General features: G+C 46.6%; 1 protein-coding gene and 1 long non-coding RNA gene across 7 annotated transcripts in view; one reads left to right on the top strand and one right to left on the bottom strand.

The window, feature by feature from the left end:
* STXBP5L (syntaxin binding protein 5L) overlaps positions 1-26,412 on the top strand; it is a 3,950,894-nt gene that overhangs the window by 3,205,723 nt on the left and 718,759 nt on the right. For all 6 annotated transcript variants that reach the window (XM_069635832.1, XM_069635831.1, XM_069635829.1 and 3 more), the window contains one exon: positions 14,790-14,855. In XM_069635832.1, the coding sequence (XP_069491933.1) occupies positions 14,790-14,855 (66 nt within the window). The remainder of the gene's footprint in view (positions 1-14,789; positions 14,856-26,412) is intronic.
* LOC138525716 (uncharacterized) overlaps positions 17,755-26,412 on the bottom strand; it is a 152,736-nt gene continuing 144,078 nt past the window's right edge. Inside the window, exon 3 of the long non-coding RNA XR_011283417.1 lies at positions 17,755-18,615. This is a non-coding gene — a long non-coding RNA (uncharacterized lncRNA). The remainder of the gene's footprint in view (positions 18,616-26,412) is intronic.

Genomic DNA, 26,412 nt, shown 5'->3' with positions numbered 1-26,412 from the left:
CAAATCAACGTGCTCGCAGGAGAACCCTTTTGCCGCACTTGACCGTGTCGCTGGAAAAAATCGGCACCAGCAACGCAGTGAACGGAGCATCGGAAAAGGCACCCCGGTGGCACCCAAGATGGCGGCTTCCAGCACGGAGGCTGACGGAGTGCCGCGACAGTGAGACGGACTAGAGTGCCGGCGAGCTTGCTGGATGAGGCTGATGTCTCGGGCCCATCTGCGAGCAGCCGAAACGAAGCACGACTAACACCGGCACGAGCGTTGTGGCCTCGGTGCATTCACGGCGTACTGAACGCGAGAGGAGATCCCAGTTGGCGGATGAGCACAGGAGGTAACAGGGAATCCCAGCGGTGCACTGAAGCAGGGACGGAGCGGACCGTTCGGTGCCCGCTCCTGCCGGCACCCGTTAAGAGGATCGCCGAATCGTCTGGTCGGGAGACCGCGAGTGCTATCAACGGATAACTCCTCGCAACACGGTCCCATCGGTTGGAGGCGGAAGGTGAACCCGATTGCTGGAAACAACTGAGGCACGCTGGGAATAGTCCCATACACGCACCTGGTTATCTTAACCGGTAGAAGGAACCACAAAGCACCCACAATACGGAGGATCCACAGAAGGTAATTCTATGCCTGAAATTTGGCGGGCTAAGTAATACGCCAGGCGAGCCTCTGGACTAGGCGGCTGGGACCGGACGCACCACCACCATCCGGGAACCCACAACAGTCTGTTGCACTGCTCCCTACTAACCCAAATACCGCCCCACAGTGCCACAGATCTTACCGGGGCAAAAGACACCGCTAACCAGACGGGACCGCCGGAGGCATCTAAAGGTTGGAGAGAATAGAATACTCACACGTGTGCCCAAAAGGTAGAGCTCCCACCCCGCCTGCCGGAGGCACAAAACGCGAAGACTGGAGGCCAAACACAGCCCATAAAGCCCGGCGGGTCAGATACTGGATCCACACTGGACCTGTAACCATATCCCGCCTGAATAAGGGCCACCCGAAACAAACCTTTGGTCACAGGCTAAAGCTCATATCGTAGAATACAAGTCTGGATACCCCAAACCGGGCCATGTCACCTCCAAAGAACAGATCAAAAACTGCAACGATGGACGCCTTCACAACGACTTTGCAAAGGCAGCAACCAACGCAGGAGATCAATCCCCCGACTGAGACACCCACTCTGGTGGCGGACCCCCGAGACACTCAAATCCTGCAGGCTATTGCGGCCCTACGAACTTCCATGGAAGATAAGATAGGAGAAATCAGGTCAGACATTCAACTAATGAGGCAAGACGCCCGCAACCTGACGGAAAGGTTGACCAAAACTGAAGCCTCCCTACAAGAAACCAGTGAGGACACATGTGAACTGAAGGCAAAAGTCCAAGAACTGGAATCAATAGTGGCTAGACTGGAATCTCGCTCCGAGGACGCGGAGGGACGTGCCCGCCGCAACAATGTTCGAATTCTTGGGATTCCGGAAGACACGGAGGGCCTGAACCCCACTGAGTTCATCGAATCGCTGCTACTTCAGGAAATTGGAGCAGGCAATCTCACCCAGGGATTCTCTGTGGAACGTGCCCACAGGTCTCTCCAGAAAAGGCCGCCACCTGGTTCATACCCACGCCCAATAATAGCTAAAATCTTAAACTTCCGAGATAGAGAGGTAATATTGCGGTTCTCAAGAGAAGGCGGAGAGATCAGAAGGAACGATTCTCTAATAGTCATATACCCTGATTACACCCCCACGGTGCAACGAGCGCGGAACTCCTTCGTACCGATAAAAGCTAAACTACGGGAACTCAATCTGAAGTATATGCTGCTGTACCCAGCCAGACTCAAAATACTGTACAAAGGGAAGGCAATCTTCCTTGAAACTCCGGCGGCTGCAAATATGTGGCTTGAACACAACAACCTCGCCGATGACACGGAAAAACTCGAAAAAGGAAACAAGCGATAAAGCAACGATTGAAACTGCCTGAGAAAAGGATCACGACACTAAGCAATCACGACATTGTCTGCGGAGCCTGAATTAACGCTGCAACTAACAGAAGTCTTAATTGGGCAGGAGCACGAGGGCCCAAGTGCAGGAACACCAGCGACCCGCCCCACCCAATACAGTGTTGGCCGAATGCCTACCCACCACCCGTACCGAAAGGCCTGGAGAGGCCCCGGAGGCTCGGGAGCCCCCGAGCGTTGTGAGTTTGAAACAACTGCTGGGGGCAGTTACTTGTTGTTCCCTTTGGTTAACACATCCTTCGAGATGAAAGTTGAGAAAGTTGGTAAGTCTCCGAACGTCAATATGAGGATAAGGGATGAGAGGGTGGAAATAGTGGACTTGATGGGTTTGAACCTACAGCTAAAGGAACTTTGTGGGGACTCAGCCAAGTTAACAGATGGCCCCTATGAGAGGTGGATTGACCCCGGACCCCTTCTGAAACCATTATGGCTGGTCAATTCAGGATAATGACATGGAATGTGCGGGGCCTGGGTACCTATCTCCGCAGAAATAGGATTAAATCCTACCTGCATAGGAAAAAAGTAGATATAGCTCTGCTACAAGAGACGCACTGCACTGCCGAGTCAGAGGCGAAGATCAGGGAACACTGGGTGGGACAGGGCTTTGGGGCCTCCTACTCCAGATTTGCAAGAGGGGTTTACACCTGGATCAACCCCCAGGTACCGTTCCGACTCACCAAGATGGAAAAAGACCCAGAAGGCAGATATGTGGTAATATGGGGGACCTTTGAGCAGATGGAAGTATGTATTGTGAATTCGTACTTCCCCAATCACAATATCCCAACGCACTTGAGGGAGCTGAGTACTAAAATGCTACAATATAGGAATGGCTTCTTTATATGGGGGGGTGATTTCAATTGCGTCCATAACCCAACGCTGGATAGGTCCTGGCCTCCAACAAGGGGGCCCTCCACTGCCACCACGTCCCTGAAAGCTATGACCGATGAACTAGATCTGGCAGATGTTTGGCGGGAAATACACCCAGAGGAAAGAGGTTATTCGTACTTCTCGTCTCCACATGCCCTTCACACTAGATTAGATTATTTCTTTGTGGGTAGAGAGCACTTACCTCAGATAGGGGATGCGCAATATCTGGGAAGAACCATTTCAGACCATTCTCCACTCCTAATGGAATGGAATCATACTGGCCCAAAACCTCCCATCCCCATGTGGAGAATGCCGGTGGAAGCCCTGAAAGACCCGGCATTTAAAGAGGAGCTACATGAGTCCATAGACAATTTCATATCAGAAAATACTGGGAGCGTAGACCACGTCAGTACTCTATGGGATGCCCTAAAAGTAGTAACGCGAGGAGAAGTCATTGCTAAGGCGGGTGGCATCAGGAAACTATTGCGCAGCGAATTAAGCAGGAAGGAACAGGAAATTGTGAAACTGGAAGCTGCCCCCATAGACACCCCGAAGAGGGAAGAAGAACTTAGTACGCTTAGAGAGGATTGCGCTGAAGCATGGAGCAGATTAGCTAGATTTGACTTTGTCGCTAGAACAAACAAAGCACACGCAGAAGCAGACAAACCTGGCCGGTTACTAGCTTGGCTCTGCAAGAAAGAACACCCCAGACACATAACCACCACACTACGGGATGAATTTGATGAAACTCACAACACTCAACAGGGTGTTAATGATACTTTTACGAGTTTCTACATGCAATTATACTCTCACACTGATCGAGTCCCCCAAGACCAAATACTAGATACTCTTGATGAGATTGGCCTGCCTAAACTAACTCTCTCACAATCTGAGACCTTAGACATGGACATCACACCCGAGGACATAACTGAGGCAATTAGATCCCTGGCTACATGTAAAGCCCCGGGCAGCGATGGGCTGCCTCCGGAATTTTACAAGGCATATGAACCCTCCTTAACACCGCTATTACATGAAGTCTTCTTGGAATCTTATGAAAGGGGGACCCTACCTGATAGCATGAGGGAAACTCTGGTCGTCCCAATGCTCAAGCCTAATAAACCCGCAGATAGATGCGACTCTTACCGCCCCCTTGCTATGCTTAATTATGACGTTAAAATACTTACATCAATTCTAGCTAAGAGGCTATCCAGAGTAATTGGAGACATAATACATACGGACCAGAACGGCTTTGTGCCTGGTCGTAACACGACCATGAATCTGGCAAAGGCTCCAGCACATAATAGCTCAAACCGACACAAGCCAGGAATGCTATGCACTACTGTCCTTAGACGCCATTAAGGCATTCGATTCTATTTATTGGGAGTGGCTGGTGGCAGTTCTGGAGGGATTCGGCTTTGGCCAGGGGTTCATTAGGTGGATTAAGATCCTTTATAATAAACCAAGAGCACGACTAAAATCTGGGAGATATGTGTCAGAGGCCTGGGACATCTGTAGGGGAACTAGGCAAGGCTGCCCTCTCTCACCCATGCTTTACATCTTAGGTCTGGAGCCCATAGCTATTTACTTTAGAAAGCAGTTTTTTGACGCGGGCATAAGGATAGGCGGGGTAGACCACATTGTTTCTTTATATGCCGATGATGTGCTTATATATGTCAATAACCCTCTTCTTAATGTGCCAACAATGCTGGAAGTCCTTGACAATTATGCGAAGGTCTCGGGCATACAATTCAGCAAAACCAAGTCCTGCTTGTTTCCGCTAGCGGGACTAAAGGGTCGGCCTGCTGAAGAACTTCCTTCGGTGGGCATAAATTGGCAAACCACTTCATTCCGTTACCTTGGGATCCAGATAATGCACAACCCAGAGCTAATGCATGAATGTAACACGAGGGCTGCACTCCCGGGACTGCGTAAATCCATGGGATTCTGGGCTAAGCTACCTCTATCAATGATGGGTAGGGCCTCCATAGTTAAAATGATTGTTCTTCCCAGATTCTTATACGGGTTCCAAAATGTGCACTTCTACATCACTAAACCCTTCTTTCTATTACTTGATGCAATAATCCGGGACTTTTTATGGGGAAGTGGTAGACACCGAGTTGCCCTATCCACATTGGTTCTACCATACAAACAAGGTGGAATTCAACTACCGAATCTAGAGAAATATTACCTTGCTGCCCAGCTGGGCTTTGTAACTAAATGGCTAGCAGACGAGATCACGTCTGAAACTCCCCTGCTACAGGACATGATATCTCCGGTAAGACTGAAAGAACTGATTTGGGCCCCCCAAAACCTGCTACGCAATGCACCCTTTTTGGTGACCCTGGGTAGAAAAATTTGGCATAGAACCAAGTCGGTCAGGCAACTAAAACAGCCATACTCTCCGGAAATGCCAATAATCTCGGGGCAGGGCAAGGCCGATACCGATCTGCATAATATCAGACTCTGGGAAAGGAAAGGGGTATACACTTGGGGAGATCTATATGCTGAGGGAACCTTCCGGGAATTCCCCATGTTGCAAGCGGAGGATGGTATCCCCTCTGGCCAATACCTTTGGTACCAGAAGATTCGAAAAATAGCACGAATAGAATGGGCAACCTGGCCAGAGGAACCGGAAATGGACCCCTTCATAACACTACTATATAATCTCGGAGAAGGCGGGAGGGTGGTGTCCCAAATATACGGTCACCTAATCGACACTCCTAACCCCCGGAGTGCAGTACTTAGGTCTAAGTGGGAAACGGACATGGGACTGGAGATGTCAGATAAGGAGTGGGATAGAGCACTGGCGTTCCCTAGGGAGGTCTCTAGAAACCACAGATTTCGACTGATCCAGATAAATGTATTATACCGCACCTACCTTACCCCAAGCAAATTGGCTATATTCAACAATTCTACACAACCGAACTGCACCTGGTGCGGGACGGATAATGCAAACCTGATCCATATGCTCTGGAACTGCACCAAAACTCAGACCCTCTGGTCCAAAATAAAGCAAACGTGTGAAAAGGCGGGTCTGACCAGGTACACATGGACTCCGCATGAATGCCTTTTGGGAACCTACCCCAGACTAGCTAAATTCAAGCACTCAGTTAAACTGATGGACTTAGTGTGCATATTGGCTAAAAGAACTATGGCCATGTCATGGAAAAAGCCCACAGGTCCGATCTTCACGGTATGGCATAAAGAACTTGAGAAATGGGCGAACGCCGAAACAAGGGCCTGGGAGGATAGTGTAGCCAGATCTTCCGAGGACTCGAGCATAGCACTAACTGCATGGAAAGACACCATGGTAAAACTGTTCCACTCTCCAGACGACAAACCTCCTTGAATAACTCGCCAGGACGAATCGCTGATCCATGCAGCCAACTAAGTCACTTGGAACTAAACCATCACGGCCCAAGAAGGCTCCTGAACTGGTTTTGCCCCCCCCCCATAACCCAAACATCCACCCTGTCGGAGACCAGTAGAACATTGTTCAAGACGACTCAGGAGACGGTTAATGTTAATTTGTTGTTTGTAGTTACTGTTTAATATGCTGCTGTACTATGTGGAAATTTGCTCATTTGATATTGACAGATGCACCCGCTGATGGTGTTGTTTTGTAACCCTAACTAAATGCCAATAAACAAATTTCAAAATAAAATAGACCTTTCCAATCACGTCCAATAAGGCAATAGGACGAAAGTTTCTTGGGTCCTCTCTGTTGCTTTTCTTGAAAATTGGGACTACTACCAAAGAGGTCCAAGATTCTGGTAGTTCCTTTGCTTTGGTGCACCTTTCAAACACTAGGCTGATGAAGGATGCCCATTCTTCTGTTTTTTTTTCTTTTCAAATCGATGTTTGTTAGCCTGTCTCGGCTAACAAACATCTCTCTTGAGTTTATAAGCTTGTTGAGGACTTCTAAGATGTCTGCTTTGTCGTGCAGCTCTACCCAGTGTGTTTCTTCTGTGTCATTCGTGCTATGTGTTACCAGATTTGGTGTGTAGAATAGATTTTTAAAATGAGCCACCCGGACATCTTCGCCAGTGCTATTTAATAATGCGTCGCTATCTGACGTTCTGTAGACCTGATCAAGGACCAGAATTTGCAGGAGTTTTTCCCACAAACCTGCCTCAGCATTTCCTCTGAGTCATTTTGGTATAGGCTGAGGCGATAGTTCTTCAGCCATCCCTTGTAGTACTTCCATGCCACCAGTAGTGCTTTTCTGTTTGACTCAGTATTGTTTCGAGCGGTCGCTCTTTTTAGTCTTATTAATGATCTTCTTTTTAAGACCAGGATTTTGTCATACTTAGGGGCGATTTTTCCAGTGTCCGCTCTGTAGTTCAATTTTGGTTTCTTGTAAGGATTGAGAAAAGGGCGGTAGTCCAATTGTATGTTTGTCATGCCGGAGGCTTCAAGCTGAGTATAGTTGCTGGTTAGTTTGATGATATTTCTTGCGCTTAGCATAAGGCGGTTACCCTTATTGTTAGCTTCCAGTTCAGTTTTAGGCATCTGGTTTTCTGTGTAAAAAGATGTCCACGTAGTACTCAAGAGGTTGTGATCACTTGCAGTAGTTTTTTATGATTTTGAAGGAGTTAATGATTGCAAGCAGCGAACTTGAGACACAAATGTGGTCAATTGTTGCCGAAGATTTTTCGCCTTCCCACAAAGGCGTACGGTTGGTACAAATGCATGTACTATCAAGGTTTCCTACCTATCAAGGTTTCCTACCTATCAGTCACGCTATCCAGACCCACATCAACCAGGCCTACAAGAACATGCTACACCAACCGACTCTCCATCCCCCGCACCCACAGAGCTAAAGCTGGAGGAAAAGGCTTCCCATATCTTGCCCCTAAGTTATGGAATGCGCTCCCCTCTGCACTCAGAGCAGAAAATTCTCTCCATGTATTTCGTAAAAATTTGAAAACTGCGCTCTTTAACTAAACTCTTGCTGTATCCCTCCTATGTCCGCTTTCACTTCTCTCGTGCTGCGCTACAAACCAAGCGTACTTATATGAGCACATTATGTTTGCCCGTTTTGCCATCTATGTAACTAAGTTGTGATCTCTCTGTTCTGATATCTATGTAACTAAGTTGTCACCCATCACTGTAACACGCGCCTCAATGCTCCCGAGCTGTTGCGCACTATACAAATCCGAATAAATAAATAAATAAAGGTTGACTAGTTCTCTTGAGGTCATCCCATGCTCTTGAGGTCATCCCATGCACTTGCGCGATCTGAATGACACCTGGCCTAGTAGGATCGTTGTCTGTCCTCCCTTTGTCCCCCCCTTGCCTCATCGCGCCTTGAAACACTTGTGTATATGCGCGTTATAAATGCCATATCATATCATATCATCATCAGAGTTAGCCAGGCGCATCCACGCTCTTCTGCCAATGTGCAAGGAAAGGGCGAAAGCTTCTTTGTGCAGATTACATTTAAGTCCCCACAGATGAAGAGATGTGTGACCTGATGTTATATACACGGTCAATTTCTTTTTACAACATGCTTAAGAAGCTATTATTGGATATGGCCTCAGGGTTCCAATAAGTATTCATAATTACTGCCGGAACTGCCGATATCTTCCCTGTTTCCACATTCAGATGATTCCATGTGACTAGGAATAGGAAGAGGTTCATTGTCAAAATTTCTATGATTCTTATCCATTTTCCAGAGCGCATGGCTGTTAGCAAACCTGAAGATGGTTGTCCTCTTATTCCTTTTTTGGCTGGTGCAAGGGCGTGGTTGGTTTCTCAGTTAGCCACGTTTCCTGAAGGCACAAAATGTCGAATGAAGCCAGGTTTACATCGCCCGGAACCGTCAGGTGGGAGAAACCTCGAGTGTTCCACGAACCCAACCTCAAGGTTGATTTTCCTGCCCTTTGTTGTGGTGTCGGTTCCACTTTCGGAATTCTCTTGAGTTGCTATTTTCTTTGGGTCGACAGGGCGTTGGAAATCCAGACTCACAGATGGTGTAATGGAGGAAATGTTCCCTTTTCTAGGGCTTGTCCTGCTTCCTTTAAGGGAACCTGTGTAAATGTTCTTTTTATTGAGGTCAATGGACCACATGACCCTCTTTCAGTTTTTTTGAAGACCTCTGCCTGGTGGGCGTCTCCTTGTTTTTCGGCTTGATCTGCTCTGTCCGGTAGTCTAGGTTGAGTTCTGTTTCCTCTGTCTTCAGTTTTCCTTGTTGATGGCTTCAAGGTCGTGTTGGTTGGAGCCGAGGGATCTTGTGTATCGGATTTCTGCCTATGGTTGCTGGCCTGGTCGGATCTGTTTCTCCTATAGCTTTCTTTTCCTTTCGGAGATCTCGAAAGTTGCGAAGGATCCTTAGTAATGCCATGAGGTGCGAGAGCCTGCGATTTTCCTGTTATTTCTCTGAGGTCGTACCCCAGCTTCAAAAGATTTCCTGCTGAGTCGCTTATCTTTTGTTTCGCTGTTCTGGACGTTATATATATAGGTAGGTTGTCGCTTGTCTCCCTTCGTGACTTGGCTCCACTATTTTTAAGTCATCCATATTCAGTGAGCTAAGGTTCGGACCCAGTGGAAAAGTTCTATGACTATTCTTCTGTTTAGTACAACGTATTCTCTGCTGTCACTTAGTTGTTCCAGTTTAAATGTCGGATTTCTCTCCGCCAAACCTTGCCAGCTGGATTTTATCGCAGTATCCCTACCTCGGCTTTCTGGGTCCTGTGGTCGGGCTTTCCTTGGTGCCCAGCGCTCCTCTGTAGTAGACCGTTTTCTTTGCGGCAAGATTGGTGTGTATTTTTATATTTGGTGTCCTTGCTTCTCACCGAGGAGCTATGAGTGAGGTGTTCTTGACTGGTAGTGTGGCTGAGAGTCTTTCAAAGTTTTCCCAGGCTCTCTGGGAGAGTCAGATGGTAAACCCCATTTTTTGGTTTGGGCTATCTTTTTGCATCAAACTTCCGATGTGAGGAAAGGATGCCAATCTTATTCTTCCGTATCGCTTATGTTAGTTGGACTTTCTTTCCCCCCATTAGGGCACACCAGTTGCCCTAATGGGCAACTGGTGTGCTGAGTAGCGGTTCGTCTAGGTGTTCACTTAGATTTATGAACACTTCATCCGACAAAAATCCTCGATCATTTTTGGTGATTCAGGAAGTCTTGGAGCAACCATAGGGTCAGTGCTAGAAGTCAGAGGTGGTTATTTGGTGCTTTTAGGATCAAGCTTGTTACGATTTCCTCTCGGAACAGGTGTTGCTCTCTGACCAGTTTGGACAGAAGTTTGCCCGGTAGCCTCTTCTCTGGGGGATATAGGTAGAAGACCAATTGCTTAATGCTCGTCGAATTTTCCTTTTGTTTCGCCTTGGTGTGGTCAAATATTGAAAAGTCTTTATTTAGTATGAGCTCACTTTCGATGTCCTTTGTCTTGCCTAAATCCGCTGACAGTATGATCACATCTTCATCACATACGCAGTTATTTGGTGTGGGCCTTGTTGTTTGTGCGTCTTTCCTCCCCATTGTTTTTGACCCACTTGGGAGATTAGTGTTTTTCTCTGGCACTTTGTCCTTTCTTTGAACAGTGTTTTGGTCAGTAGTATCACTTAGCACAGAAATAGGCATTGGTTTTTTGGTTCTCCTGGTTTGCTTCTTCCCGGTCCATGGAAATTTGGCAAGCCACTGCCTAGAAGGTTTTGGAGATTGCTGGCGTCTGGTGGAAAGGTTCCTCTCTCTGTTCGGTGTTTGTTTTGCCTAGTTTTAGGCCATCTTGCTCTCTTGTTTTTTCCTCCATTGCTGCAATGTACCCCTCCAAGTATAGTAATTTGGAGTGCATCATTGCTGAAATTGTGCTGTGGTCCTTTAATGTGTCATTTATCGACTCGTAGAGCTTGGTGAACGGTGCAAGTGCTATTGTTACCGCCAACATTATTGTAAGTATGTCAAGTTTTTTCTTTGGCGATTCTGAAGATGAATTTGTGGCAGTTCACTGAGTCTTCTAGTTCTAAAGGGGGTAGAAGGTAGAGATGTTAATGAGTCTCTTTTTGTTGCTCTGGCTCGTGGTAGTGTTTTGCATATAGGTGAAATTGAGATCCTTCCATTTGATTTGCTGGTTTTGTCACTTTTGCGTCGGTTCTGCTCTGGGGCCACTTCCACATTCCTCTTCCAAAGTGCCTGGGCAGGCAGGTTGTTCTTTGGCCGAGGTACTTGGACCTGTTGACACCCTTCCTACAGGATCGTCTGTTCAGAGTGGCGTTGTGTTTGTCGGGTCAGCTGGTTTGCTGGTTGGTGTCTTTTGACTTGTTGGGGCGAGGGGGCCATCATGCAGCTGCAGGTTATCAGGTGTCAGAGAGTTGTCAATGTTTTCCACCCCTTGGCTCACTTGGAGTGTTAGGCTCCCTTGAACTTTGAACTTTCCCGTCGTTTCTATCTGAGGAAAGGGCGCTTTACCTAGGTGCCAAGGGGTTGCCGATGAAGTAGCCATGTTGGAGCAGGTTATGGGCAAGTCGGTCCTTCACGGGTTAGTGGATGCTTCGGGGTGAAACACGACTTCCAGTGACTTCCACTGTCACTAATTTCACTGATCTTGTCGAATTTTCTTTTGCACTGCGTGCTGAAAAATTCTTTCAAGGTGTGTGCCAAGGGCAATTTGCCGCAGTCTGCTTTGATGCCATCTTTCAGTTTGGTGGATTTCTTTTCAATAAGGCTGGCTGGGTGCTTTGTGAGTTTGCTCTGGAAAATGGGCACTTCACCCTTTTTTTCCCCACCACTTGTTTGCTGATCTTGCCTGCTTGCTGACGTTGCCCAAGTTCTTTTTGAGCACCTGCCTTTTTTCCATTTCTTGTTGCGGGGACCCTCGTCGCTAGCTGCTCTCTCTGTCCCAGAGGGCGAAGGGTCCGAACAACTGCTAAATGCCGCTGACTCCTCCCGTTAGCTACGTAGGCAAGGTACATGTCCTTGTGGTGGAGCGACCTCAGTGTGTAGAGCTGCTGGTATGGCCCAATCCACTGGTGAAGCGTGCACTTCTATGTTCACTTTGATAGTCGGTTTTATCAGGATGGGGCACATTTGGGGGTCGTCATTAGGCTCTGGTAATGTGATGTTTTCTGTGTCGCTCAATTTTTGTTCAAGTCTGTCGGGGCATACACTCTCCTTTGTGGTTTGATTTGTGTCGCTTACGGCTTGGGTTACTCCTATCGGCCGGTTGTCCTCGTTTGCAGATTCTACTGGTAGTGGAGGTATGTTGCCGGATCGTCCTGGCTGATTGGCTGATTTGTCCGGGGTGAACCCCTGGATCGCTGCCAGCGCTTCCTCCTCTGCCGGGAGTTGTGTCTAGGTCCCGCCCTCGCGGCTCAGCGCAATCTCTCCTCCGACAGGCGGCGCAGAGCCAGTGCCTTCAGGTGGGGAACACACAGACGGGCCCCCACCGAGGGGAGGAATCACAGGTAAGTCTCGAGTTGCTGGAGACGGCGCTGGCGGATCTCCGCTGAGTGCGTCAGCTGATTCGTTCAGATTGTTTGAATCGAAGCATGTTTTTTCAGCGGCCTGGTCCTCTGATCTCTGCAGGTGATTCACCAGTTGGTTTACTGGACTTGATAAAAGCTTGAGAGCAAAGGTGTTGTTCAAGCCGCCAATCTTGGGTACAGTTGGTCGTGCTCCCATCTCATCTGCCAAAGAGCTATGGCTTGATGGCTCCTCCCATAACAGTTTTGAGGAGTGAGGAGCAGGACGGCTCTCGCTCAATACCAGCTTTTCCATAAGCCTGGAAGTGTTTTTGTGCTGGGGAGTGGCATGCGGGTGAAACAGATGGATGACAAGTGTTACAAGACAGGCAATACAGAATGACAATTGCAGGAATGAGGAGACTGACGACCAGGATGTTAGGTGGAAAAAACTTTGGCCACAAGCTTTATTTTACGCAGGGCTTCGAACTGCGGAGTCGCCGACCTTTCTCCTCGGCAGCCGGGCTAAGCAGAGCAGCGTCTCTGATGTCCATAGCGGCCATAGACTGCTGAGACTGCTACTCTGCCGCTACTCCACGGCCGCTCTGCGGCCGCTCTGTGGGAAAAGGGTTTTTTATTAGTGCTCCTCCCCCAGCACTTTGATGAAGGTAGTAGACAGACTGGGTTGTCAGAGCTCAGGAAGCAGCTGCAAAGAGGTAGCCGAGACTGCTTAGTTTGGGTTGTGTAGTCTTTGCTATCTCCCGACTCTGTTTCCTTATCTTTGGTCATCTTTGGTCTGGAGTCACCCTCTTATGATGGCCTTCACTTTAGTTTTTTCTTGATGTTCCTCCACTCTGATCTTTCTCAGCATTTGATGAGTATATAGGAAGAAAAATGTTGAAATCTTGAAGAGAGTCATTCAGTGTGATCAGAAGAGTGACGTGACATCTGAAGGGTGGTCCCATTGAGTACTTTTTGGACTTTTTGGACACGCATATTCACTGCTCGCAGATGGAAAATGCTACACGTTGGTCCACAGCAGAAGTAAGCACCTTCATTTTCTTTGAAAGTTTGAAGAGGGTGGAACTTTATTATGTTCTTTGCAGAGGCGGGGAACCCACATCTTGCACTAATAACAGAGGGGTATTCTCTGAATGTCAGTGTTGTGAAGGTAGAACAGATGTGTGGTATTCTTCAGGGAATGAATTATGCAGTGTCCAATACTCGTATGTGAAGTGGTTTCCTTTTGCATTTTCCATCTGGGAGCCTCTTAGTTGCCCTTCCGAAGTGAAAAGAAGTGGCAAATAGATTAGTGTGGGTGTCAGGCAAAGGGCCTGGTTGCTGTGTGCAGCATGAGGTGCAGGAGGCTCAGCAATGAGTGGATCCGTGTGGGTGTCAGGCAAAGGGCCTGATTGCTGTGTGCAGCATGAGGTGCAGGAGGCTCAGCAATGAGTGGATCCGTGTGGGTGTCAGGCAAAGGGCCTGATTGCTGTGTGCAGCATGAGGTGCAGGACGCTCAGCAATGATGGAGTTTATATTGCGACCTGCTGAGGTATTTTCCAGCGTGCTACAGAGGCAAGTAAAGAATGCCGTCAGATGAAGATATGCCCCCATGCCCCCAGCTCTTGCTTATTTCATATATTATGTGTTGTCCTGTGGGCTTGGCATTTTGGGGGATAAACCCAACATGAATCAACAGCTATGTTTAACACAGCCATCCATTATTCAGCATAAAAGTGTTTCCAGACTTGACTTATAGTTTTTATCTTTAAGAGATGTTTCATGCGTCATATATGAAATCACATCTATTGTTTTCCACATTGTATACACACATTTTATAGACATGGCCCTGAGACCTTTAACTAGTCCAAAAAGCAATGCAATTAACAAAGTGTTTGCAACTGTCCACGTAACCCATGGCCTCTGCTGCCTATCGAGCCAGGAATATACCCTTATGGGGAGTAAAAGCGTTGGACTTTCAACATATCACAAGTATTAAGCTTGGGCACGCCACTACTAACAGCATTACAACTGACTTTATCACTTTTAGTAACATTCAGGAAGCAAAGGCGCTACACAAATAACATAGCAGGAACCCAAAAGATAGTGACTACAGCTGTATACAAAATACTGATTAGTATTGCAACTGATCTTGTGAAAATAAAGGGGTGCAGTTGTCTCTGTGTGTCGTGATCATGTTCTTCCCTTTTCTGTCTGAATGAGTCCTGCCTGCTGATGACTGATGACTGATAATCTGATACCTGGGCTCTGGTATGGAAGATCCAGGTGCTTCCATACCCATAAAGCATTGTGATTAACCCGACTTCTCTGCCATGATCACCCTCCTTCGTCCCTTCCTGATGTGGCCTCTCAGTGCAGGGTAAATAGCTCGCAATGCTAGATTAGGCAGGTGCTCCAGGCTTGAATTTCGCCATCCCATTAGAATATATTTTCACGAATTTGTACTAAAATTAATCTTTTTCCTTTTCTTTTCAGGCCTGACAGAGCTCTCAGACACTCCCGTATCTCTGGAGCTGGAACGCTGCAAGTCTCCCACTTCAGGTAAAAGTGATTAACATCTCATTGGGCAACCTGTTCCATCCCTGCATGACATGCGTATCCGTGGTCCATTTCTCCACCCACTATAGCGCCAAAAATGCCTCCAGCTGGTGTGCAGGTGCACAGGGAGATTTGAAATAGTACCTATGCCTTCCTTAGCCATTTGCCTGCACAGGTGTTCATCTATAAAGACAGAATGGACGAAGTATAAAATATTGAAACCATATGTATAACATATTCAAAGCAGGAGGAAGGGGATACTATCCCAATCCAAACAATGTCTTATTGCATGGGTGATTGATCTTGGTCAATATCTGTAAGGCAAAAAGTCTGTTTCAGTGTTGAGACCCCATATCGGAACCATATTCCATTAACAGAAGGAGTTTTACGGAAGGCACAGTATGCATCTTTGAAGTCACCAGCATTGGTTGCCAGATTGCCTGAGGAGCCGCAAATGTGCCATTATTGCACATAACTTTGCTACAGGTCGTGAAAATCCATGCACTTGCTTCGCTTGTTAAATTGCTGTTGTCTCGCTGTTACCTTGCGATCTCTGGGTGTCTGAGGCATGTTTCAGGGATGTAAGCCAGATTAAACCTTTCTGAATTGTCAAATGACCATAACATAGACATTTACAGCTCATAGGAAATGCTTGTGGTGCTACAGTTGAAATGGCAATTTTGAAAATTCACAAAACCTGCAACAGGGTGCCATGGAGACAATTTGCCTTGGACCAAGAGTTACATGGCTTCATGAGAAATAAAGTTCAAAAAGGTGTGTGTGTCATAGTGATCAGTAGCCTGCACCTTTCCATTCTCATGGCTTGTAATTGAATATGCAGGAATTGCTTGGGCAATTCATGCATATCGAACAGCTAGTCTGACTCAGCACATTTGCTCTACTCTCAGTAAATGTAGTTCATGTTCTATTAGGGATAGAAACTGCAGTGGAGGATCACTGACTCTATTTTTAACCACAAAGTCCAGTTGTATATACAGCCCATAATTCAGATAGGGTGAGTAGGGTGATGAAAATATGCAAATGAGTCCAGGGATGTGGATCTTGGTGAGGAGATGTAATTTAATTACAGTGTTGCCAGTCCTCATAGGATGGTTATGATAGGCACATCATTATCTTGATGGTTGCAGAATGATCCTGATGACCACAGTGGTCATGATTGCCACAGGATTCTCATGATTTACCATGTTTGTGGCGGGATGGTCAGGGTGCTAGGAAATTGGGCACTATATGCGCAGGATGGTCACTATTTTCATGATGGTTACAAAATGGGCGTAATCGTTGCAAGGTGGGCATGATTGGTATGGGATGGTCATGATTGTTGCAGGCCTCTAATGATTAATTTGGCGTAGTCATGATGGCCACGGGATTATCATAATGGAGGTGGAATGGTTATGATGCTCATTTATGGGCATGATGACCGCATAATGGTTGTGATGCCTGCAGGGTGATCACAATTGCCACAGGTTGGTCTTGATGGTCATGGGTGTCATGGGATGGTTCTTAGAAGATCATAGTCTCAGGATGGTGTGGGGTCATGTCGTTTGAAGGAAGGTTATGATATGATAGTTGAGCAATGGCAATATACCCATCGGATGGTCATGGTGGTGGTGTGATGGTCATTAAGGTAGCACCAGGTTCATGAAGGTGGCACAATGGTGTTGATGGTCGTGAGATGGCCATGGTGGTTTATGGGTACCATGAGATCTCAGAGAAAGCCAACTCGCCTCAAACACAGCTCATTTCAGCCATCTCATTGTACACCAACTCACAGAATCCAATGTTTTTGGCCATTTCACTTGAAGCCATCTTGCTGAATTTTGGGTTGTTTTTTAATCTTTTTTCCTCTACTGTAAAACAGTCGGCGTACCCGTTACACTCCTTTGGACCTTCTGCCCCTCCCCTCCCTTTTTTCCTTTGATTTATTATTCATCGTTCTCCCTTTATGTTTTCCCACCTTTGTATGCCACATTCCCTCCTTTTTAATACTTAAATATTTATATTTTTTAAAAACGTTTCAAGATAATTCTTTTTTTCAAAATGTGGTGACTTTTCCATTGGTGCCAGTGTGTGCCTTTTTGGTGAGATGGCCTTGCAATGAGTTGGGTTTGAGTTCATATAGATTTCATTAAAAAAAGGTTTAAATGAAATGTAATGGGAGGATGCAGATTACTGGATGGTCATTATGATTGTGGGATGGTCTTCAAAGTTGCGTGATGTTCATGCTAGCTGGGGGATGGTCACGATGGTCATAATGGTTGCGAAATGTCCATGATGGTGGTGAAATGGCCATGGTATTCGTGGGACGTTCTGAATAGTATGAGGGCGGTCATGAAGGTCATGGGACGGTTATGGTTGTTACAGAATTATGATTATAGCCACTGAATGGCTATCATTGGTGAAGTGTTAACATGATGGTTACTGAATTTCCATTGTGGTCACTGAATGTTCACTGTGGCAGGTGATGGGATGGTCAAGATAATGGGGCATGGAGTTGATGGTTGCAGGAGGGTCCTTATGGTCGTGAGATGGTCTTTACGGTTATGGGATAGTCTTTCTGAAAGCAAAAAGTGCCAGTTTAGAATCCAGTCTGGATTATTTTGGGCCAGTAAGTAGCGCTGAAGTACACGTTTTTCAAGGCCACACCTGGTTGATGGACATATTTTGTTATCAGGAACACCTGGATGCTGGATAACAATGCTTTTCTCGCATCAAAATAACATATATACATATCAAATACAATTTAAACTACGCATATAGTAATACATAAAGCCAATATAGACTTCTGACCTTCTTCCAGAATTTTAGGACCATACTTCAAATGCTTAAAAAGAAATAGTAAACACGAGTTTTCAGGTTTTTATGTATTTAGTTATTGGGGATGGTCATTAGCTCAACGGGAAACACACACTAAAAAAGCATGCAGATGAAACTGATCCCTAATCCAGTCTTCTGGATCCGCCAGAGATGTTAAATGCACTTGCCAAGTAAACGGGCATTAAAAAGGAAATAGCATTGGTAGCACAGTTTACTTTAGTCGGAATTGTATGTTCTGACGTCTGCTGCTGATCTTTGAAAAGGGAGCAGGCCTATACATTAAATACATAGGCAGGAGTGAGCACATGGTGATAGATTTAGCAACAGTTTGTGTTTTCATAAATCAGTATTTGTGCAAGTTCAAAAATACGCACAATTCCAAAATTCGATATATTATGAAATTGAGCAGTGGGAAAAAGTTGGAAATGATCGCATTAGCATATTGAAAAATGAATATTTTTGTAAAATATCACCAGCCCGTAAACAATCACACCCATTCCTTCAATCCCGGTTTACTAACAGGATTAAATAATTTGCTGGGCACAGAATGCCATACAATGCAACCTAGAGCAAACTGGTCATCACATGATCCCTGTTCCCAAGTAAAAGCAATAACAGACGAAGGACAGTGGTGGCAAAATGTGACTTTTTTGTGATAACAGTGATGAGCTAGTTAGTACATTGTTTACACCACCTCTACATTGGCTGCAGTCATCATCATTGCCTCCACGCGATTCCATGTTAAGAGGTGTGATCATGCAGCAGTCGTTGACCAGGCTTTTGGATCAGGGAAGGGGAAGAGGGTGTCCTTGGTGGTGACTCGAACAATCTAAGAAGTCTGAAATGTTCCATGTTGCCGAAACGAGCAGAAACGAGCAGAAAGGGCACTTGCAAAAGTCATGAGAAAATCAGATTTCAAAGACGTTGCCTATTTGACAAAAAAAATGTGAAAGGGATTTAGTTCTGGCAGGCATTGCTTCCCCCCCCCCCCCTAAAGCCTGGTATTTACTGTATACGCGCAACAAATTAATAATGCTAGCTGGCAATCAGCAACTCAACTCACGTGCATTGTCTGCTGCACAATGAAAGCGAAAGTTGCCATTCAGTGCAGCCACACCGCCCACGTACATTGTCTGCGTTCTATCCATTGCCGCTATACCACCCATGAACATTGCACAATGAAAGTGAAAGGTTCTATCCATTGCAGCCACACATCCCATGCACATGCTCTGCATAATGAAAGTTTCTATCCATTGCAGCCACACCGCCCACGTACATTGTCTGCGTTCTATCCATTGCCGCTATACCACCCATGAACATTGCACAATGAAAGTGAAAGGTTCTATCCATTGCAGCCACACATCCCATGCACATTCTCTGCATAATGAAAGTTGCCATTCAGTGCAGCCACACCGCCCACGTACATTGTCTGCGTTCTATCCATTGCCGCTATACCACCCATGAACATTGCACAATGAAAGTGAAAGGTATCCATTGCAGCCACACATCCCATGCACATTCTCTGCATAATGAAAGGTTCTATCCATTGCAGCCACACCACCCACATATTGTCTGCACAATGAAAGTGAAAGTTTGTATCCATTTCGGCTACACCACCCACACACTTTGTATAATTAAGGGCTCTGTCCATTGCAGCCACACCACCCATGCATTGTCTGCACAATGAAAGTGAACGTTTTGATCCACTGCAGCCGCACCACCCACGTACATTGCGTGTTATGAAAATGTCCATCCACTCTGGTGCTGAGCTGATGCCTATGCTCAACTCTAGCAAGATATTTCAATCGCCAGGATACCTCCACGTGCAGCTGTCATCCTCTGGAGTTACACCAGCATGTCTTTAAATGCTAGAATATATGTTCTTGCAAACACATGTGCCTCTCACCCAACCCTCCACAGTTTATCAGAAAGGATTTCATCACAGACCTGCCCACGCGAAATCGAGTTTAACACACTGCACTTATCATGTGATCATCACACAATTTCCCATTGTTAATCTTCTATATCCTGAAGAAGGCACATCTATTAAGCAGAATCTGCGAAAACATTGCCAATGGCCTTACACCTGGTTTTAAAGCTCTGCATTTGTAAAACGTGGATGAAAGCGTAAATCACTAGTCACTGAACGACCGCTTCCTTTTATATTTATGCATGTACTCTATTATGGTTACTTTGGTGATTTTTAAAACATTTGTTTCTGACATCTGTACTATATGGTAACAGGTTTCACAACATGTTGTGGCCTGAATTAGCTCCTCTACAAAACACTCAATGGCCGTGCCAGGATCCTGCAAGCCTATCTCGTGCAGTCTTTTAATTCTCAATGGATTCACAATCCTTTTCACACTCACACTGACTGATGTATATAAGGTGTAACTGAAATTATTTCAGTGAATGTGGTAATTGGTCAATAACACCATTACACTAGTTAAACTACACCCTCAATATTGGCGGCTGGAATAGTTGACGTTTGCTTTTGTCCACGGATGCACAATGGATATTGTTGGAACAATTCTTCGGAAGGTTACGTTAATTGTTACACAAGGACAATTGTAACTCCTTTACCTGCCATTGGATTGTGAAAAGTCAATTGGATACATTTAAATTGGCGTAGGGTGTTCAATTCTGTTCTCATGAATGCCCCTTCCACACCCTCCAATGCTTTATTAGATCACTCACTATGCGACATCACATCCAGGGTGTCAAGCTGCTTTTGATATCTGCCCATGATATCTTAGTTGGCCTGCTACCATTGGGCCCCCCACGCTCCTGTTCATGGTTCATATTAGCCATCGCTACACTTGAGCTGGTGGTCTTCTTCTGTGTGCCCTCTGCAGGGCAGCAAGGAATTGCTGCTCCTCAGAGCAGCCGGAAACAGCTTATGGCCAGTCCCCTGATGACAAGTTGGACACAAAATATTTTTCTTTCTTCAGTTAACTCATCCCTGAGATTTGTGCAATGCACAATTTGTGCCAGCACCGCCCGCAACCTTGTACTTTTTTCATGCTCAGTTTTGGCATTTACTGATTTATTTCTGCAGAATAACACGAAATGTCTAAAAACTTTGAAACCTTCCTCTAAATGTGGCTTTATGGGCGTGACAATATATCTCCTCCTTGCCACTTTGAAAGTTATTGCTGACAGCATGGTCTTTTTTTCCAACTTTATTTAAATCGCTTGCAACATGAGCTAACATTACAATTGTGGAGCTCATACACCGACCTTGTGAGTAAAAATACAGAAAATGTGCATTTCCCCACTCTCCCTCCCACTGTGGCCCCTGAACAGAGTAACCGCAACAATAATTCTAGAATGCTTGTATAAACAGTCTCGGTAGTTGCGGTTTACGAATCAGTGCAGGAAAATCGTGGTCATAATCCAGAATATCCCAGATTTTAGACCACCATAAAGCCATTGCTGAGCCCTCAGGGGATTTCCAGGATCGGGCAATTGTGATTTTAGCTGCTAGGAGGAGCTGGGTTATCAGCTTGGCTGTTACCCCTGATTTAGGGTAAACCATCTGAACCGGTGAACCCAACAAAATTACTTCAGGCCACAATGGCAGTTTAGTCTGGGTGATGGCCTCGATTGAAACAAGAAACCTTTCCAAAAAAAAAACAAAAACGTTAGGGGGCAGTCCGACCACATGTGGAAATATGTACCCTGCGCTCCACATTTCCGCCAGCACGTTAGGTCCAGGGAATTTTGCATGTGATGTAGCTGCACTGGGGGATAATGCCAATGGAGTAAAAGTTTAAGGGCACACCCCTTATTCGTTGCCATCGGCTGGTCAAGGTCTCTCTCCAAATGGGACATGTGATTGGGTCAACTGGATAGAAGGTAGTCATGTAGGAGTTTATATATTCTGGAGATGGTTCCCCTTTGGGAGCCCTCATGAAAAGTGAATTCTATGGGACAGAGGATGCGCGTGGTACCTTGTCTGACCCCCGGGTTCTTGATCCAATGGCAGAGCTGGGCATAAGTAAATCTGTCAGAATCAGCCAATTGAAATGCCTCTTTACAGCTGTCAAAAGTGCAGGGTTGGTCATTGTCAAACAATTGCGACAGAGTTCTTAGACCCCCTTGAATCCAGTTTCTAAGGAGACTAGCCTGCAGGCCCGGGGTAAAGATGAGATCGTGAAAAATCGGAGTGTGTGGGCCCATACCTCTTGGGATCCCTTTTTGTTTCATTGCCCAATCCCAGATTTGTACTGTTATTTTCGTAGAGGACAGCAGCTTAGTGCAACATTTCTGTGCAGAGTGTGGGATGTATGGCAGGGTGGGGAGTGGGAGTGCAAGTCTAGATTGTTTGATGTTAATCCATTCCCTACTGGTAAGGTTGAGCAGAAGTAAAGGAACCGAGGGAGGAAGCTCATTTTACAGGCTGTAATCCGCCCCATTAACAAGATCTCTTGGGTTGACCATCTATCCATTTGACCATCTTTCCAGGTCTTCTTCCATTTCCAACTCTTTAAAAAGGGATACATACAACTCCCCCGGAGAGGCAGCGACATAGACCTCTACGTATTCTACAGACTTCCTGTTCCAAATAATTGGGCAAACCGGTTGTAGAGAGTGTATTTCTTGTGTGGCTAGTCCCACCCTCAGAGCTGGGGATTTATTGTAGCTAATTTCAAAACCTGCCACTCGTCCAAAGGAGTTTAGCTCTAGAAGGGAATGCTGCAAGGAAGACCGGGTGTTAGTCAAGGTAAGCAGCACATCATCCGCATAAAAGGATACATTTATGTTGCGTGCAACCTACTGTGACCCCTTCAATAGATGGATTATTCCGTATCCGCTGGGTGAGGGGCTCCATTATCAGTGCAAAGAGCAGCGGGGACAAGGGGCATCCTTGTTGTGTGCCGCATGCGAGTGGGATAGGGGCTGTGTGCCCTTGGTGAACCTGCAGAGAGGTTTCCGGGGTGCTGTAGTTGGCTTGGATCATTTTACGAAATTCAGCCCCAAACTGAAAGGCCTCAAGGGTGCCTTGCAGGAAGGCCCAGTCAAACTTGTCAAACACCTTTGTTGCATCTAAAACTATCAGAGCCAGTTTACGGCGTTCCAAAGTAGCTACCTCTACCACGTTAAGGACTCGGCGGATATTATCCCATGTCGCTCTACCTATGATGAAACCTGTTTGATCCGGGTCTATAAATTGGGGGAGGACTCTAGACAGCCGGTTGGCTGATACTTTGGAATAAATGTTTGCATCTATGTTAAGTAATGAGATCGGCCTGTAAGAGGCACAATCTTTAGGGTCCTTTCCCGGCTTTAGTAACAGGATCGTCGAAGAGACCTGCATGGAGGGCGTCATACAGCCAGTTTGTTGTAAGGAATTAAAGAGAGCTGTAAGTGGGGATACCAGTTGGCCCTGAGTTTTTTGTAGAACCAAGTGGAAAACCCATCAGGGCCTGAGGCCCTACACTTCAGTGACTTAATCACTGCATCCACCTCGTCTAACATGATTGGGGCTTCTAGGGCATTGCACTCGTCTCCAGAGAGGTGCGGGAGGGCAGCCTCAGTTACGTATTGCGTCTGTTCTGCCAGGATGCGGGGAAGTGCCGACATGGTTTTCGGTCAGGTGGGCTGCTGCTAATTGAAGCCTTAAATCCTCTGCATATTGCACTTTGCCTTGCGGATCACGTAGGCCTGGGATTATGTTCAGTCGTTTAGACTTGGCCAATTTCCTGACCAAAGGTTTGTCAGCTTTATTGCCCTTGTCATAATATCCCTGCTTCGATATTAGTAGGGACTGTGCCATTTCCTCAGCATAAAGGGCTTTCAGTTTATTTCGAGCAACCTGCAGGGACCGGTAGACCTAAGGGGACGACTTTTTTTATGCTTGCCCTCAACCTCTGCTATTGCCTTCTCCAGTTGGCTCTGCATCCCCAGTTTACACTTCCGGTAAGCGGCTGCATGAGCTATGAGTTACCCTCTTATTACTGCTTTCTTAGCTTCCCATGTGTTTGTCGTCGATGTGAGATCAGCAGGGTTCACTCGGAAATAATCTTGAATGATTTTTGCTATCCTGTTCCTGAGAGCCATATCATTTAGAACTGGGTTTTATAAACACCATTGGGGTCTGGGGGTGCAGGGTCACATATACAGATAGTTAGGAGAACCAGAACATGGTCTGACACTATTCTAGGTTCGATAGTCACCTCATCAACATACAACATAAGGTGGGGGTAGCCAATATGTGCAGTGCATGTGAGAGAAAAAGGAAAAGTCCCTTTTGCCCGGATGCAGCATCCTCCAGGTGTCAACCACCCCCAAAACCCAGAAGAAGTGGAGCAGGCCCAGGGTGATTTTAAAGTACCTTGACGTTGGTTCTTGAGTTCTATCCATGAGGAGATCAGGGACCCCCATTAAAGTCTCCACCAATTATTACATGACCTGCAAGAAAGGGGAAAAGTATGGATTCTAGATCCTGCAGAAAGGCTTCTTGCCCCTCATTGGGGGAATATACCGAAATCAGAGTTCATAGCTGCCCGTAAAGCATCCCCTTGAGCCCCATATAGCGTCCCTCAGGGTCGTATTATGTTTCCAGTTCTGTAAACGGAGTCCCTCTCGCCACAAGAATTGCTGTGCCCCCTCTTTTAGATCCACTGGAGGCATGGAATTGCCTTGGAAAGTTCCTATTCTGTAGGTGAACAAAGTCAGATGGGACCAGGTGAGTCTCCTGTAAAAATATCACCAAGCTATTCAGGTCTTTTAGGCTCAGTAATGTTGATGTATGCTTCATCAACGAGTTCAGGCCTTTTACATTAAGAGTTATGAAATTCAGCTTCTGGTGAGGTGGGAGCATCATCCGAGGGACCAAGACTGCCGAGTGGCAGGGGGAGCATCATGACATCTGGCAGAGTGTCTGAGGACAAGCTCCTGCGGGTTCGCAGCCTGTGAGGGCAATCCAAAAGCAGCATCAGCTTGTCGAGTTGTGGGAGGAAAGTCTGGAACATATCCCCTATATATTCGACCAGTGCTTGATCTGAGACTTAGGAGGGCACCCCTTTGATTGGTAGGTTGTTTCTGTGGGCTCTATTTTCCATATCCTCCTGTTTGTTTTCCATGGCTTTGCTTTTCCCTTCCAGGGCCTGGATCCTGTACTGCATCTCCGCTATCGTTGGTGAATGATCCGCCGACTGGTCTTCTACCTCCCAAGCCTTTGCTCTGTCTCCTGGGCCCGCTGATCCAGGCAGCCCATTTTTGTTGAAAGCTCTGCCATACGGTTGCAAAATTCCATTTTGATTTTAGTCATGAAGGATTGCATAGCTTCCTTTGTGGCTAATTGTGCAGTAGGACAGTCGGGGCATTGGGCCTGCGCCTTTGCTGTCTCCGTCTCCGCCTTCTTCCGCCTTCCGCCTTCTTGCTGTAGCATGACAGCGATGTCAGAGTTCTTGTGCGGCTTTTGCTGCTTACAGATGACTGTATGACTGTCTTCCTTCTAGGGCGACTCCTCAATTGGTAATTGTCCAGTTGTGTCTTCCCAGGCAGACACGGGGTCCAGCGTGCCCCAGATCTTGTAGCGATGCGTGGTGAAGAGCAAGGGCACCCTGCTTTCCTGGAGCCCCTACCTCTTTAGCTATATCACCTTCCAATCCAGGAGCCCAGTGAGGATACGTTGTAAAGAGCGCACCCCAGAATTCTAGGCAGAATCTGCCAGCCGCTCCTCCTCGAAAGCTCTCAGTCGGGCTGGACCCACAGCTTCTCCCCCAGTCCCATCACACGTGCATCAGGCAGCCCTCCTCTGATCCCTGTATATTTGTGCTACTGAGCTCTGGACTTAATTCTGCTGCCAGCACTCGCCACATTTCATCAAGAGGACTCTGCCAGCATTCCTGGGCCACTAGGTAGCTCTGCAACTCGATGGTGCTGTCGGACAGAACCCCAAGCGGCACGTCACCCAGATACAAGGAGCCGACATCACTCGCTCCAAAGTTGCGAGCATGACCCTCCCCTGGTTGCGTAGGACGATGAGACTGGCTGCCGCTTCTGCCTCTGCAGCCCCCGCCGCGGATGGAGGAGGTCGGGCAGTGGAACAATAGCCTTCTTAGCGGTTGGGCACAATTTTGGGGAAGCTCCCCCACACACGCAACAGAGCCTTTCTTCTAATATCTCCTCTCCCTGCTTCGCTACCGGCTCAGCGCCCCAGCCCGGCGCACCGCCAGCATTACCAGCCGTCATCTTCTCTCCATCGGCTACAGGAAAGCGTTGGGACTGGCACATTTCACATCGGACTCAGGCTTCACACGGAGGCCATCAGTGAAGTATCTGTATGGCCGGCACAAAGTATAGAATAGTCGGTGCCAGATTAGCCACTCCTTGATGTTTAGAGCCATCGAGCAATGCAAGCTGCATACGCTAATCAGTTGAAAAATTATGCATTCTTTGCTCTAGATTACTGAGTTTGGCTTATTTTCACCTATTTTGCATAGTCGCAATTCATTGCTCTGTAGGTGTGTTCTGGAGATGAACTTCCAGGGATGGCTACTAAGTGGCACTGTGTCACGTGTGATTTGTTAGCTGAAATTGACTATTATGCCCTCACATTACGGGTAAATAGGGTTTTTTAATGCATGTTTTAAACCCATCATAATACTGATGGTTGTTGCAGAGCACAAGGAAAGAGATGCAGGCTATTCTCCATGGTGTATTCAACAACAGGTGGAAGTGATGTGAAAGGGAATGACAAACTTCACTATCC

This window comes from Ambystoma mexicanum, chromosome 7p (assembly GCF_040938575.1).
Source record: "Ambystoma mexicanum isolate Mex_15411 chromosome 7p, UKY_AmexF1_1, whole genome shotgun sequence".
NCBI lineage: Eukaryota > Metazoa > Chordata > Amphibia > Caudata > Ambystomatidae > Ambystoma > Ambystoma mexicanum.
Note: the sequence above shows the minus strand (reverse complement) of the source record. Positions and strands in the feature narration are given on the sequence as shown.